The sequence below is a fragment of the Bubalus bubalis genome, chromosome 3, assembly GCF_019923935.1.
Source record: "Bubalus bubalis isolate 160015118507 breed Murrah chromosome 3, NDDB_SH_1, whole genome shotgun sequence".
Lineage (NCBI taxonomy): Eukaryota > Metazoa > Chordata > Mammalia > Artiodactyla > Bovidae > Bubalus > Bubalus bubalis.
Window position 1 is genome coordinate 172,813,761 of NC_059159.1, and position 16,295 is coordinate 172,830,055.

General features: G+C 50.2%; 1 protein-coding gene across 2 annotated transcripts in view; it reads right to left on the reverse strand.

The window, feature by feature from the left end:
• The window catches only part of TRAPPC12 (trafficking protein particle complex subunit 12), a 36,717-nt gene extending 22,340 nt beyond the window's left edge, over positions 1-14,377 (reverse strand). The window contains exons 1-4 of one of the 2 annotated variants that reach the window (XM_044940552.2): positions 14,248-14,351; positions 13,422-13,564; positions 6,251-7,465; positions 406-522 (exon numbers count right to left, since the gene is read on the reverse strand). In XM_044940552.2, coding sequence (XP_044796487.2) covers positions 406-522; positions 6,251-7,459 — 1,326 coding nt within the window. In that variant the 5' untranslated portion in view covers positions 7,460-7,465; positions 13,422-13,564; positions 14,248-14,351. Of the gene's footprint in view, positions 1-405; positions 523-6,250; positions 7,466-13,421; positions 13,565-14,247 lie in introns of both variants that reach the window. The other variant, XM_006054161.4, reaches the window with a different exon arrangement.
• Between the last annotated feature and the right edge of the window lie 1,918 nt (positions 14,378-16,295).

Genomic DNA, 16,295 nt, shown 5'->3' on the forward strand with positions numbered 1-16,295 from the left:
TCAGAGTCCCCCCTTCTGCTCCATGACTGTGGCTCAGCCAGGGCGCCTACACTCAGTCTTGTTAATGAATAAAGAAAGGCTTTTGTGTGCGCTTCTGGGGAGTCTGCTAATTTAGTAATAAACCTTCTACACCAAGTGTAGAAAACAGAGTTCTTTCAGAAAATCAATGTATGATTACTTCACTCTAGTTATTTTGATGAAGTATATTTAATAAAAGTATATACTGCCTCAAAGAATTCACATATTGTATGATGCTCTCTGTTGCTCAGGACTGGTTATCTGATCCAACAGAACCCCATCTCTGTGCAAGGGCCAAGGATGAGACACTGAGAGTGACTGGCCTTCGGAAAAACATCACGAAGGGAGGAAGAACTTACACGGAAAATCAAATACACTGTTACTTACAATGAGCTGCTTCAATCCAACAAAAGATTGTTCCACCGAGCTGGCGGTTAGGACTTGTCTCTTTGCTGCAGCTTTTTCACCCAGGAAGCGAAGCATTAAGTCTTTAACTGCATCTCCCTGGAAAGAATATAAGAGAAATATGTCAGGACAATAGAATGCTAATTAAACTCAGCTAAGTGAAACTCACAGCTAACCAAAATTTCTTTTATCTTCCCACTGGTGTATCGAGGCTAAAATGCAGTTATGAGCTGCAACTAACCAGACGCTATAGCGCCCCGATTGCTGGTAAGACTTGTTGTTTAGAGTTGCTTTCTCCTGGAGAGGAGGTGGTAAGTCAGCAGTGGCCGTGGTGTGCTGGAGGGGGCCGGGGCTCGTGGTGTGAGAGGGGACGCTGCCCCTGGGAGGAGCCCAGGCTGGGCGGGCAGGCCTGAGCCTTCTGCCCACAGCCCACACCACAGCCCCCTGGCCTGGGCCTCCGGGGGTCCCCGGGGCTCAGCCAGAGCAGTGAGTGGTGGCCCGGGGCATCGCCATCCCCTAGGGCCGCGTCCCCCCAGCCCAAGCAGGGCCGTCTGTTGGGGGGCAGCTGCACAGGACTCTGCACAGGGGCCCCCGGCCCAGCCTCGGGTTAGCCCCGCCTGCGCCCGGGCTGAGTGACTGTAGAGGGAGCACGGACAGGAGTGACCATCTGTGGCCCAGTGCCCAGGGAGAGACCGGGGAGGGGCAGGGGCGGACCGCTGACACAGACGGTGACAGAGGAGAGCCTGCAGCTCGGGGCGGCCTGCGCCCGCCATGCTGAGGAAACAAGTCAAAGCAGCTCCGCTCAGAGGCAAGGCTCCTCTCCCGCAATCGCCCGCACGGCTGGTGTGTGCCGGGCATGCAGGAAGGCTGCGGCAGGCTCAGCTGCCTCCTGCTGCTGGAGGAGGGGAGGGCACAGCCTGGCAGTGGGGGTCCCGGGCCCTGAGCCTGGATCTCAGAGGCCAAGCTGCACCTCTTCCTCATGCGGGGCAGAGGCCTGGAAGCAGCAGGGTTACGGCTTCTGCCTCCAGAGAATAAGGTGAAATAGTTCAAATGCCCTGGCAGGAGCTGACTGATCCAGGAGGGTAATCAGAGGGCGGAGCAAGGAGGCAGGCGCACGGCTGCACAGAGCTCTGCACACAGGCGCCTCCGAGCAGACAAAGAGCTGCATCCGGGCAGAGGGTCTGCGAACCATGGAAGGGCAGACTCACCCTAAAGCCGCGGAGCCTGGAGGAGCAGTCTGAGTCCTTCGACCTTGCAGCACCCTTGGTAGCCAGCCCACACTGCAGACGCTGCCCGCCCTTTCGGTTCTGCCAGTTAGTTAGCACAGGATGCTCGAGACAGGGGCACCGTGGGGCTGACCAGCACTCACCCTGAAAGCCCACAGACGACAAAACGTCCTGACTTGACGGGCTCCCACCGCTTGGCCGGGGCGGTTCTGATACGGGGGTCCTGGCGCCTTGGCTGCAGACACTCCACGGTCACTGGAGTGAGGCGAGCGGCCCCCTCCTGTGATGTTTGGAGAGCTATCTCCCTGCACCTGGGGGGGACCCACCTAGAACCCCACGGACCCCTTCCGCTCAGCACTCCCTCGGGTGTGCCCAGGGCGGGGCGGTGGCAGACCGCGCGAACGGGAGTCTGTGGCTGGCCCTCTGCGTGCAGAGGATGGGCCGCTTCCCTCCTGCTGCGTGCGGACGGCTTCATTGGCACCTTCGAGGTTTTAGTGGACGATGTCCACGTGGAACATAAAGCGGCTGACTCACGGGGCATGGCCTGTAAGCTCTACCGTCAGGGACGCCCGGTCACGGGCAGCGGTGCTGGAAGGACAGCATCCGGCCACGAGCGGGAAAGCGGTGACGGGGTCTGCCTGCTTCCCGGGTGGGACTCCCGTCACATCCACAGTGTGGGGGCCGGGGGCAGGATCCGGGAGCAGAATCAGACCCGGGCGGAGGAGAGGCTCAGCCTCAGGTGCAGATGTCGGGTTCGCAGAGCCCCCTGCGAGGCCAGAGCACCCCGAGGCCCCTGCTGTCCCCGTCACCCCCTCACAGTTGGCACCGACTTGCTGCCAACTCTGGTCTGTGGAACTGCCCCCCCTCACTGAACGACCTTCATAGAAATACTCTCCAACTTCCATTCTTTCCTGGTTCTAAACGTTTCTGAACGGTCATCTCCCCACCAACTTTGCATCCAGTTCTTCAAGAATGCAGGCTAGCAAGACTCTGAATAGTTAGAAATGCCGACACTCCTCTTTTGAAGCTTCTGCGGTTGGATGCAGAGTTACATGCTCACCTGCGTGGCCTCTACCTTAACTCAGACTGCTCTACGAGGTCACTTCACAAAGAAACAAGGTAACACTTCCCCTCGGCCCATATTTCATTTCTTAAGAAGTGAAAGTGACAGTGAGGTCGCTCAGTCGGGTCCAACTCTTTGTGACCTTGTGGACTGTAGCCCGCCAGGCTCCTCCATCCATGGGATTTTCCAGGCAAGAGTCCTGGAGTGGGGTGCCATTTCCTTCTCCAGGGGATCTTCCTGACCCAGGGATTGAGCATTGCAGGCAGACGCTTTGCTGTCTGAGCCACCAGGGAAGGAATCTTTCATTTGGCACCAACAGGGGAGCAATCTGGAAAAGCCGCCAAGTGTCTCAGAAAAGCTGGTGCAGCGTCGCAACAGCAACAGTGGCGAGGGCAGGAGCGCGCAAACAGGCGAACCCAACACACCCTTGGTTGGCATCTTAAAAGCCTGGTGTGCACAGCGAGTTACCACGCGTGCTGGACCGACCTAACTCCTCTGGAAAATGAACACAGCATTTCTGGCGTAAACCACACACTTTTTCTTTTCTATGAAAAGTTCTTTGAAGAGTAATACACGACTGAAGAGACACAGGTGAAGAACCAACCCGCACACTGGTTCCACGGGAAAGTCAAAGGCCTTTCAGGAACTACTCTGAATTCATATTTCAATCCACCATGAGGTTTCCAAAACAATCACTGTGGACCACAAGAGGGAGGAAGACACCGCTCAAGGACTTAAAGGGAACAGAAAGGACACGCAGCGTCTCCCGGCTGGCCGCAGGGTGCGTTCTATCCCGGCAGCGGGCGCCTGGCCCTGGCTGACCGCCGAATGCCCTGCTTACTCCACGATCAGCCCCATGGAAGCGTCCGAGCTCTGAGGGGCTGTCACAACCCACGCGTCCCACTGGCGGGAACGGCCTCCGAGCTCGAGTCGCCTGGGCTCACCCAGCAGCAAGCATCAGCACGTTGTTTCTTAGCTCAGGAGTGACTGACCTGCTTCCCTGAAGGGCGTCACGGGGCGTTCAGCGCCTCTGGCCCATGAGAGTGCCGCACTCAGCCCAGCCCTTCAGGCGGCCCGAGTGAAGCAGCTCTGCGTGGCCCCAAACAGACCTGAGGAGCCCTGGGCCCGGGACCGCCCCGCGGACCACGGGGTCAAGGCATCAATGCTGACCCACAAACGCCCCTGACATCTGAGCCTGTAACTGGGATTCACTGAGGAGGCCCGGGAAGGCAAATTCACGCCCAATACGTTCTGCTGGAGAGGGCGGGGACGGTGCCTGGCGAGCCCCCAGGGAAGACGCGTCTCGCCAGCAAGTACCCGAAGAGAGCACGCAAGGACGTCCACATCTGCAGGCTCTCGCATCAGCTCCCCACAGAGACCTGGATTGGGAAGATCTGCTGGCGAAGGGATAGGCTACCCACTCCAATATTCTTGGGCTTCCCTTGCAGCTCAGCTGGTAAAGAATCCGCCCTCAATGTAGGAGACCCTGGTTCGATTCCTGGGATGGGAAAATCCCTGGAGAAGGGAAAGGTTACCCACTCCAGTAGTCTGGCCTGGAGAATTCTATGGAGTGTATAGTCCATGGGGTCGCAAAGAGACTCAGAGACTTTCACTCACACTCCCCAGAGAGACAGCTGGGGAGTTTCCAGCAAGGGAGCTGCATGACAGCTCTCTGGAGAAGTTGTAAACTGTGTGATCAGTTTATTATAGCAGCTGAGCTCCCGTAGATGATAAATCCCCTTTCCTCTCCTTTTAGATATGGAAAAATGTGTTTGTGTTACATGCGAATCTGCTTTATATAGAAAGAGTTCTTACCGATTTGGTTAAAAAAAAAATACAGATGGTCTCTCAATAAATTACAAGATATATAAATATGTAATCATAAAACAAATAAATACTATATATTGTAAACAACAACATTAAAAAGCTCAATCTTATCAGTCATCAAAGATGATGACGACTTCTTCTTTGGCTCACCTCTCCAGCAGCCGCGTTGCTTCTCCACAGGATTGGCCTCGCAGGGTCGGGGCCCCAACCCGCGTGGCTTTCTGACCAGGCCGTGGTGGGGGAAGGGGAACGCCTGGCCCGGGAGGAGCCCCTTCAGTTCCCGGAGCGGACAGCGCGGGACACAAGGCACAGACCCTGCAGATCCCACCCAATACGCAGCCGAGCTCACCTCAGGGGGACGTGCGCACACCCATGAAAACGTTACCATGTAAGGCATGCTATGTGCCTTCCTGTACCTGGGCTTTCAAACTTAACAAATTATGAATCTCACTAAGTATTTTATCATAACATTATCTTCATTTTTTCATAATAAATAAAAATACTTATTTGAATATAACATTATTTTTGTGCGTGCATGTGTGCTAAGTCGCTTTAGTCGTGTCCGACTCTTTGTGACCCCATGGATCATAGCCCACCAGGCTCCTCTGTCCATGGGATTTCCCAGGCAAGAATACTGGAGCAGGCTGCCATGCCCTCCTCCGGGGGATCTTCCCAACTCAGGGATTGAACCTTACCTCTGTGTCTCCTGCATTGGCAGGCGGATTCTTTACCACTGGTACCACCGACGAGACCATAACATCATTTTTTCAGTTAAATATGTAAACATTCCACTGAAGAGACGAGATGTGGCGAATGTATTCAACTAGCCTCCTGACAATGGACTCTGAGATGCTTTCAGATTCTTTCCAATTTTAAACCTCACTCTGATGGGCATCCTGAAAGCTGGCTATTCATACATCAGTGAGATTGTTTCCTCATAAGTAACTACTCAGGGTGGGATTTCTGGTCAAAGCACATGCACGTTTGGACACACACTTTAACATTTGAGAAAGTTTGTGCCGAATTATCAGTCCCCTCAGGGCTGCCGAAGCTGGCTGCTTCCTCACATTCTAACAGACACAGAATAATTATAAATACTCAGACAACAGAAAGTGAAAATAACTTCATCTACTTCGATGACTGCTAAGATTGAACTTTTTAATGTTGTTATTTACAATATATAGTATTTATTTATTTTACGATTACATATTTATAATCTTGTGATTTATTGAGAGACCATCTGTATCTTTTTTTAACCAAATCGGTAAGAACTCTTCCAATATAGAGCACATTGTGTGTAACGCAAACACATTTTTCCATATCTAAAAGGAGAGGAAAGGGGATTTATCATCTACGCGAGCTCAGCTGTTATAATAAACCAATCACACAGTTCACAGCTTCTCCAGAGAGCTGTCATGCGGCTCCCTTGCTGGAAACTATTTCTAAGACTCTTTAAGCACCTTAAAGACCTTTGATCAGAGAAATCAACAGGGTTTCAAATTACCTGGTGACATCACAGCAAACACTCTCAAGATGAGAACCTTGGGAACTGCTGAAAACAATCAGTGTTTTTCAAAGCTCGACAGGCCTTTTCCATATGAACATACACGAAACAGAGTCAGATGAGAAGCAAGGACATTGGCCGGGACTTTCCCAGCTCACCGAGCGTGCCCACCGGCCCAACTACGCGCTGAAGGCCCTCTGCCCTCACCTGGATGTTGTCGAACTTGAGGCCAGGCATGGTGAGGTCCTCCTTGTCCACGAACACCGTGCCGTACTGCTGTGTGGCGACCGAGGTCAGCACACTCCTGGTTGCATCCCCGGGGATCCAGGCGTCGCTTCTCCGGTCCATCTCGCTCATGCTCAGGGCAGTGGCAAAGGGGTCCTCGCTGCCAGCGAACACCGCCTGGATCTGTGAGAACGGCTTCGGGGACTGCGAGATCTCCAGAGGAACCGTGGAGACACTCGACCCTGACCTCTGCACCCCTGGGGAGGAGGCAGCTTCCACGGAGCCCGGCGAGCTTCCTCCCACAGGGGTAGCGGCCAGCGAAGACAGGCTTTCCGGAATGGAAGGGCTGGCGTTGGGGTTACTGACGGAGATGAAGGTGGAGGTTGTGAAGGAATCAAAGAAGTCCGAGGCCAAGGAGCTGCTGCCGGTCGGATCGCCAAAGAACTTGCTCAGGCTGGGGCTTGGCTGGACCACCTGGGGTGGGGTCCTGGGGGCAGCCTCGCTGGCGCTGCTGAAGCTGGGGGATTTCACCATCTGGGACTCAAAGCCGTCACGCAGGGCTGGGGGCTGGGCGCCGGGGGGTGGCTGGCTAAAGATGGTGCACACGGGCACCGGCTCGTCCTTGGGGGCTGGCTGCCGGGGTGGCGTGCCGGATGGTGGCCCTGCCGTGGGCACCTGCGCAGCCCCCGGGCCTGGGTCCTCTCCGCCCCTATGTTCAAAAGCAGGCGGGTCTTCCACATTGCTCCGCTCGGGGTCCTCTTTCAACGATGCTCTGCCGTTAGGGGTCATGTCCGAGACGTCCTGAGGCATGTCCCCGCCATCACTCTCACCGCCATCACTGAGAGAGCCCAGCACACCCTCTTCTGCGCCGGGCCCCAGTCTGTGATCGCCGCTGCCCTCGGCGGGGTCCCCCACGTCCTGCAGACACCCCAGGTCACCCGCGTCGTCCTCGCTGTTGTTTGGGGAGTCGGAGATGAGCACGCTCTCCATCAGGGGCTCATCGAGCTTATCCGCGAAATTATTCGAGTCCTCGGACTCGAACTCGTCTCCGCCGAGATCGATGGTTTCCTCGTGGTAAAGAAGCTGCCCCTGGTCTCCCTGAGGCCCCTGCGGAGCGATGCTCTGCGCTGGCCCCTGGGCAGGCGCACTCTGCTCGGGCACGTGCTGGCTGGCACCTTCGGTATTCTCCATGGCCACCTGATACAGACAAAGACACGTCAACCTCAACAGCTTACATCTCGGTTACTATTAGAATGCTTTTGTCTTACTGGAATCATAGATGGCCTTGAACTACATTCCACAGGGCAACGGCAGTAAGAGGAGACTCGTCACTAACCCATTGTTATGTAGACTGGATCCTTACGACAAGAAGCAACGACTTCAGCAACAATTAAAGAACCCCAGGTTAAAGCTATGATAGACTGGATCCTTACGACAAGAAGCAACGACTTCAGCAACAATTAAAGAACCCCAGGTTAAAGCTATGATTTTTCAAAACCTGACTTGTGAAGTAGGCCAAGATTTTTAGAATTGACAGTTTTGGGGAATTTATGGGACATTTACTTATTGATAAGGGAATGCAACCTTTCTCAAACACCCTCTTTCAACAACACAAGAGAAGAATCTACACATGGACATCACCAGATGGTCAATACCGAAATCAGACTGATTACATTCCTTGAAGCCAGAGGTGGAGAAGCTCTATACAGTCAGCAAGAACAAGACCTGGAGCTGACTGTGGCTCAGATCATGAACTCCCTATTGCCAAATTCAGACTTAAATTGAAGAAAGTAGGGAAAACCACTAGACCATTCAGGTATGACCTGAATCAAATCCCTTACTATTATACAGTGGAAGTGAGAAATAGATTCAAGGGACTTGATCTGATAAGAGTGCCTGAAGAACTATGGACAGAGGTTTGTGACACTGTATAGGAGGCAGTGATCAAGACCATCCTCAAGAAAAAGAAATGCAAAAAGGCAAAATGCTTGTCTGAGGAGGCCTTACAAATAGCTGAAAAGAGAAGAGAAGCTAAAGGCAAAGGAGAAAAGCAAAGATATACCCATTTGAATGCAGAGTTCCAAAGAATAGCGAGAGATTAAGAAAGTCTTCCTCAGTGATCAATGCAAAGAAATAGAGGAAAACAATAAAACAGGAAAGACTAGAGATCTCTTCAAGAAAATTAGAGATACCAAGGGCACAATAAAGGACAGAAATGGTAGGGACCTAACAGAGGCAGAAGATATTAAGAAGAGCTGGCAAGAATGCACAGAAGAACTATACAAAATAGATCTTCACGATCCAGATAATCACGATGGTGTGATCACTCACCTTGAGCCAGACATCCTGGAATGTGAAGTTAAGTGGGCCATAGGAAGCATCACTATGAACAAGGCTAGTGGAGGTGATGGAATTCCAGTTGAGCTATTTCAAATCCTAAAAGATGATGTTGTCACAGTGCTACACTCAATACACCAGCAAATTTGGAAAACTCAGCAGTGGCCACAGGAGTGGAAAAGGTCAGTTTTCATTCCAATCCCAAAGAAAGGAAATGCCAAAGAATGCTCAAACTACCGCACGATTGCACTCATCTCACAAGCTAGTAAAGTAATGCTCAAAATTCTCCAAGCCAGGCTTCAGCAGTATGTGAACCACGAACTTCTAGATGTTCAAGATGGATTTAGAAATGGTAGAGAAACCAGAGATCAAATTGCCAACATCCACTGGATCATCAAAAAAGCAAGAACGTTCTAGCAAAACATCTACTTCTTCTTTACTGACTATGCCAAAGCCTTTGACTGTGTGGATCACAACAAACTATGGAAAATTCTTCAAGAGATGGGAAGACCAGACCACCTGACCTGCCTCCTGAGAAATCTCTATGTAGGTCAAGAAGCAACAGAACTGGACATGGAACAACAGACTGGTTCCAAATAGGGAAAGGAGTACATCAAAGCTGTATATTGTCACCCTGCTTATTTAACTTATATGCAGAGTACATCATGCAAAACTCTGGGCTGGAAGAAGCACAAGCTGGAATCAAGATTGCCGGGAGAAATATCAATAACCTCAGATATGCAGATGACACCACCCTTATGGCAGAAAGTGAAGAGGAACTCAAAAGCCTCTTGATGAAAGTGAAAGAGGAGAGTGAAACAGTTGGCTTAAAACTCAACATTCAGAAAATGAAGATCATGGCATCTGATCCCATCACTTCATGGAAAATTGGTAGGGAAACAATGGAAACAGTGAAAGAGTTTATTTTCTTGGACTCCAAAATCACTGCAGATGGCGACTGCAGTCATGAAATTAAAAGATGCATGCTCCTTGGAAGAAAAGCTATGACCAACCTAGAGAGCATATTAAAAGGCAGAGATGTTACTTTGCCAACAAACGTAAGTCTAGTCAAAGCTATGGTTTTTCCAGTAGTCATGTATGGATATGAGAGTTGAACTATAATGAAAGCTGAGCACTGATGAATTGATGCTTTTGAACTGTGGTGTTGGATAAGACTCTTGAGAGTCCCTTGGATGCAAGGAGATCCAACCAGTCCATCCTAAAGCAGATCCTGAGTATTCATTGGAAGGACTGATGCAGAAGCTGAAACTCCAATACTTTGGCCACCTGATGTGAAAAGCTGACTCAACTGAAAAGACCCTGATGCTGGGAAAGAGTGAAGGCGGGAGGAGAAGGGGAGAGAGGATGAGATGGTTGGATGGCATCACCAACTCGATGGACATGAGTCTGAGCAAGCTCCGGGAGTTGGTGATGGACAGGGACACCTGGCGTACTGCAGTCCGGGGGTTCACAAAGAGATGGACACGACTGAGTGACTGAACTGAACTGAGCCTTTCTGAATAGCTCGGCAAAGAATAAAGCTCTCTGACAAGCAATTCCATGTTTACCAACTCACTTAAAATATTTTTTTAAAGAAATGTTTTAAAGAAAACACCATCTGAAAGGAAGCAAGCCAAGTAAAAAGGAACACTCAGTCTGTAACAATACTTTGATTCTCTCCAGTATCTTTGTTTCTATTCCAATCTGACTTTGAAAAGTCAAGTCCACCTCTTTCCTAGTGACACCGTCTACACAGATGATGCCCAACCCAGGGTAAAAATTAAATTGTTTACTGTAATCTCTAAATAAAAGCTACACCTTTGTTAGAAACCATTACCAGAGGTTGAAGAGTTGGGCCGAAAAGTCTTGCAAGTCAGTAATCATTGTCATCTGAGTGCCCCCGTGTCTGAGTCATTACCCTGCACTCCACGCAACGAGAGAGAAAACGAAGTTAACTGCGACACACGTGCCACGGCCTCTGGCCCCGCCGCGAAAGAAAGAGGGATCCAGGTGGAAGCGGGCAGTGGCGAAAGCCCCGCCTCAGTCTTCTGACGTCTTTCCCTAGAAAACCTGAGAAGGTTCTTGTCACTCTCTCTGACTCTTCTGAAGGCAAATTTTCTATAAACCATTTTTATCAAACACTGAGTGCTACAATATTTATAACCTGTAGCTGATATAATACGTCCTAACTCCCTTTTCAGACCTAATATTCTGAGATCTGTACTACTCTTGTTCTTCTTCCATTTTCCAAGTGTATTTCCTCAAACAATATGTTCGATTTTTGCTTTTTACTTCAATTTCTCCTCCACTTTTAACCTTGAGACTCATTCCTGTAAGCAGCATGAAGCTGTGATTCCTGTTTTGATGATGATGCTCTGCTGTGTGATGGTTCCACAACCTAGTATCCATTACTTTTTTTTTTTGGCCCCATCATGCGGCGTGTGGAATCTTAGTTCCCTGACCAGGGAGCGAACCTGTGCCCCATGTATTGGGAGCACAGGGTTTTAACCACTGGACCGCCAGAGGAAGTCCTGATATATCTATTCTTCTTGAGGTGTTACGTTTTTGAATACAAACAGTGCTGCTATGAATATTCCTGTACATGCCTCCTGCTGTATGTGTGAAAGCTCATGGGCGCTTTGTGGAGAGTACAGTTCTTCATCAGGTAACACCAAACTGTTTAACTAAGTGCATGTACCAGTTTACACACCTGGTGGTGGTGTGTGTAAGTAATCTTCCTGTTCAACACAGTCACCTACGCTTGATATTGTTACACTTCTTAATATCAAGGTGTAAAAATTCCTACAAATCAACAGGATTATAAGTGATCCAACAAAAAAGTATCCTGAACAAGGTGAAAGGGATACACATTCACAAGCATGTGTCCTGTGACTTAAACAGCCGTACAATTTGACTTTATTAGGATGATTCCATATTGTACCAATGGTTACAGTAAAATTCAGCACCTTTTTTCAATCTCAAGAGTCCTGGCTGAGCCAAATATGGTCCCATTACTTATGTGTCATGGAGGAAGTCCTGCGCACGGGAAGTCCAAACAAAATACCGCCCTTTTTCCCAAGATTTAAACCCTGGAAACAACTGCCTGTAGATGCCATAACAAAGAAACAGTAGTATACTCAAACTGCGGTGAAAATGAACGAGCTATCCTACAGCGAACGCTTCAATGTCTGCACCTCACAAATCTAATTCTACACACCGAATGGGTAGGAAAATAAACAGTATGATGACTTTCTACCTGAAGTTCAAACAAGAAACTCAAACAATATATTATTTTAGGAATACAAACAGAAAAACAAGGTGATAATAATGCACAGTTGGACTGGGGAGCGGGCTGGAAGAGGCCTCGAGGAAAGGATCGATGGGGGCGGCGCATGGGTCTAAGCCATCGGCAACGCCGGCGCCAGAAGCCAAGTCTGCACTTGACTTTGTGTTTTCCATGTCCGTTACATGCAGCCTTTGCATTTCATACTTTAAAAACTGAAAAACACATGTATCTGTCCTTGATCTGCATGAGATATAAATCTTCGCTTCTCCTGCTACTGATTTAATAAACGCTCACAGGGCACTCGTGGCAAAGTCCACACCTGCCAGTGCAGGGGGCACGAGACACCGGCGTGACCGCTGGGCTGGGGAGACCGCCTGGGGAAGAGTGTGGCAACCCACCTCAGGGTTGTTGCCTGGAGAATCCCACGGACAGAGGAGCCCGGTGGGCTACAGTCCACAGTCGCAGAGTCAGACACGATGGACCAACTAACACACAGCACACATGGAGCCACAGACGTGGTTTTAAGCGGACATCCGGCATCAGGATGCTGGCAAAGAGGTCAGACTTTCTCTTTGTCTGGTTGAGTTCTTTGCACATAAGCTTAATTAATGCCTTAAAATATTTTTAAGTGATTTAAATGCACTAAGAACAATGAAAACTATGCTCTTTAGGCTCCCTTTCTGGACACAAGACTGCAATTACAAATCTTTTACCAGATTGCAATAATGGAAACCATATTTCCATGAAAGAACTGTGCCATGAGGTAGGAATCTAATTAGTATACAATTGGAAAGGCCCCCATGGAGAGAACACTCACCACAGATCAAGCATTTTACATGTATTATCATATTTAAGCCTTAGGACCAACTTACAAGGCATAAGCTCCATCACACAGCAGAGGTCAACTGATTTGCCTGATGCTGTCAACTGATGGAGATGAGATTCCTACACAGGTTTTTCTGCCTCTGCTGTCCTTGTATGGCTGCTGAGACAGGTCAAGACTGAAAGCAGAGGGTAAGGCAGGGAGAGCTTGGAATGACTGCTTGAGGCTTGGGCTCACTACCAAGTGACCTCTGAAAATGACTTAATCCTTTAGTCTCTGCTTCCTCATCTGAAGATTGCGGTCATGAAGATTAAACAGCAAGAGGTGCACATGAACTGGTAACTATCATTTTAATGATAAAGGAGAGTGGTAACAGGCTGTCCTGGAACAGTGAAGATCCTGTTAGGGGTCACAGAACGTGAGGACTGGTGACTGTATTATTCTATTTGCAGCCGTCCTTCCCCCCAGCCCATTACACAGAGAGCTGCACTCACTGCCGTACAGTACAGCCTCCTGAATTTGCAAAAAGAAACAGGTATTTAAATATGATGTTTCCCAGTAGCCATAAGAAGGTGTAAACTGCAAGTCCAAGGAAATTCTTCATTGGGGTTAAACTCTTGTGGACTAGGTGAGAAAAACAGGCACATCTAGAGCACTTCTTTGAACCTTACGCTCTACATGTTTTCAATTCTTCTCAGTATACATACTCCACCAGTCAGCTTTGTCCTGCAAGATGCTCTGGAAAGCGTCAGCCAGCTTTTACATACAGACTGATAGGCCTTTACACAGACCGTCGCGTTCTGTCCTCACGACCCTGAGTCCGCTTGGGCAGGTTACTGTAAACGTCCATCTACAGAAGAGGCCAGGAGGAACGAGTCACTGAGTACTACAGCTGGGCCCCGGGGCGCAGACCCTCCTGAGCTTTCAGCGCCCGGTGTGGGGGCCGCTCCAGGGATGTGGAGCCAACGGCCGCCCCTGCAAAGGGCAGGCACCCAAAGCTCACGCTCCGGACCCTCAGGGTCATGCTGGGCCCGGAGGGAGGCGGGACAGAGACGAGTCCCCGGGCAGGAGAGACCCCCGGGCAGGAGAGACCAAGGAGCAGCGGAGACCTGGGGGGAAGAGACCCCCGGGAGGAGAGACCAAGGAGCAGCGGAGACCTGGCGGGAGAGACCCCTGGGAGGAGAGACCCCCGCGGAGGAGAGACCCCCGCGGAGGAGAGACCCCCGCGGAGGAGAGACCCCCGCGGAGGAGAGACCTCCGCGGAGGAGAGACCTCCGCGGAGGAGAGACCCAGGAGTAGGGGAGACCTGGGTGGAGAGACCCCCTGGGAAGAGAGACCCTCTGGATGCGAGACCTGGGAGGAGAGACTCCAGGGGAGGAGAGACATGGGGGTAGAGACCTCCTGGGAGGAGAGACCCGGGAGCAGACCCTCCCACCCCAGGGGCTGAAGCTGGAGACGGCACTACCCCCTCTCCACAGCCCGGGCCCTGTCCTCATCAGCCCCCTCGCCCCCCGGGGTTGGGGGAAGGGTCACCTGCGGCTGTGACCCGGGTCCGGGAGAAGCCGGAGGAAGCCGGGACGGGACTCGGCGCTTCCGCGGCGTCTGCGCCTGCGCGCGCCTGCTCCCGCGCATGCCCGGTGCAGGAGCCGAAGGCCGGCGCGGTTCCGGTTCCGGCCGTGGTGGGTGGGGCCTGGGGGGGGGGGCGGGAGCGAGGGGGCGGGGCGGAGCGCGTCCCTGCGAACCAGAGGGACGTCGCTAAACCTGTGGCAGAGGGCAGCTGGGAGGGAAACGGCTAAGCGTTTTTTAAGTTCGTGGCCAGTGCATGCTTGAAATACTTACTTTCAGGGCTGTGTCTCTGCGCCTATATGTGTTTTCAACTTTTCTTGTTGAGAGTACATCCGTCTGTGCTACTTGTGCAATCACATTAAGGGTGAAAATGGTAATAATACCACTGATAGCTGGGTGGAATTAACCCAGCAGTATGAAGATCCTGAATGCCTTAGCGCCACAGCGCAATCTCAGGCAAGCGGAGCGGCCGAGGAGGATGCCGCGTCTGTGCTTCTGCATTCTTGACTTCCGATGTCACCCTGGAGATACCCCGGTTCATCACCCAGCCTAAGTGTCAGGCTCGGCGCCCGGAGCTGGAGCACAGCTGAACCAGGCCACGCCCAGCCATCTCCTTCTTATTCTTTAATGATTTAAAATAGTTTTATTTTGACAAATAAAAATCGTTTGTATTTAAGGTGAACAACGTGACGTCCTAATGTATCTAAACACTGTGAGATGGCCACAATGGAGCTAATGCCCTTGTCCATCGCCCCGCTCATTTTTTGTGTTTGTGGTGAGAAGATTTAAAATCTATTCTCTGAAAATCACAAGTATAGGATACATTATTATTAACTATGTCTCCAGAACTTATTAATCTTTTCATTGAAAGTTTGTATTATTTGTTCAATAGCTTCCCTTTCTCCCAACCCTCAGCCTCTGGTAACCACCATTCTACTCTCCTTTACAATGATTTCAACTTTCTTTTTTAGATTCCACCTGTAAATGGAATCATGCTGTATTTGTTTGTCTGTATCTGGCTTATTTCACTTAGCACAATGCCTTCTAGGTTCATTTATGTCATATATAAAAGTTAAAAAATTTCTTCCTTTTAACAGGCTGAATAATATTCCACATATATGAAAAAGCATGTAAAAAAATATTGGCCAGTTTAAAATAGTTTTCCTCCTTAAATAGAATAATTGATTAACCAAATCTTGAGTTACTTTACAGACAGCACTACGCAGGTACAAAAGGGGAGCCCATGTCTCCACAATGACCTTCACGTGAAGAACCTTCAGAAAACTAACACAACTGCCACTGGAGCCCTTCACGAGGCAAGAAGTCCTTCAATAAGGAGAACCTGGCTTCCAGCAGACTGCCTTGAGACTAGACAATCAGTTCCCAAGTTTGAAATTCCCCTAACCCCTTAAATTTCACCCTGAATGTTGGATGGGGGAGACAGATCTGAGACCTGTCTCCCATTTCCTCGCTGGTCAACCTCACAATAAACCTCATTCTTTCCTCAAAAGCCGATGTCACAGTATTGGCCTCTATGATCACTGGGTAGCGATCCCTTGGTTGGTAATGCAGGTGTGCGCGTGTGTACACACACACACACACACATTTTCCATCCAGCTGTGGATGGACACTTTGGTTGTTTCCATATCTTGGCTACTGCAACTAATTCTGCAGTGAGCATGGAGTGCAGGTATCACTTCAAGATAGTGAGTTCATTTAGGCTGGATCACAGAAGTGGGATTTCAGGATGATATGGCAATCTATTTTCAATTTTTCAAGGACCTCCCATACTGTTTTCCACAGTTGATATATCAACTTACATTCTCACCGACAGGGTACAAGGATTCCCTTTTCTCCAATCCTGCCAGTGCTGCTTATCCTTTAACTTTCTGATGACGGCCACTTTATCGTGTGGGGTGGTGGTTCACTGTGGTTGATCTGCACTTCCCTGGTGATTAGTGAGCCTGAGCATCTTTTCATATACCTATCCTGCCGGGGTCCAGCCCCGGAGGATC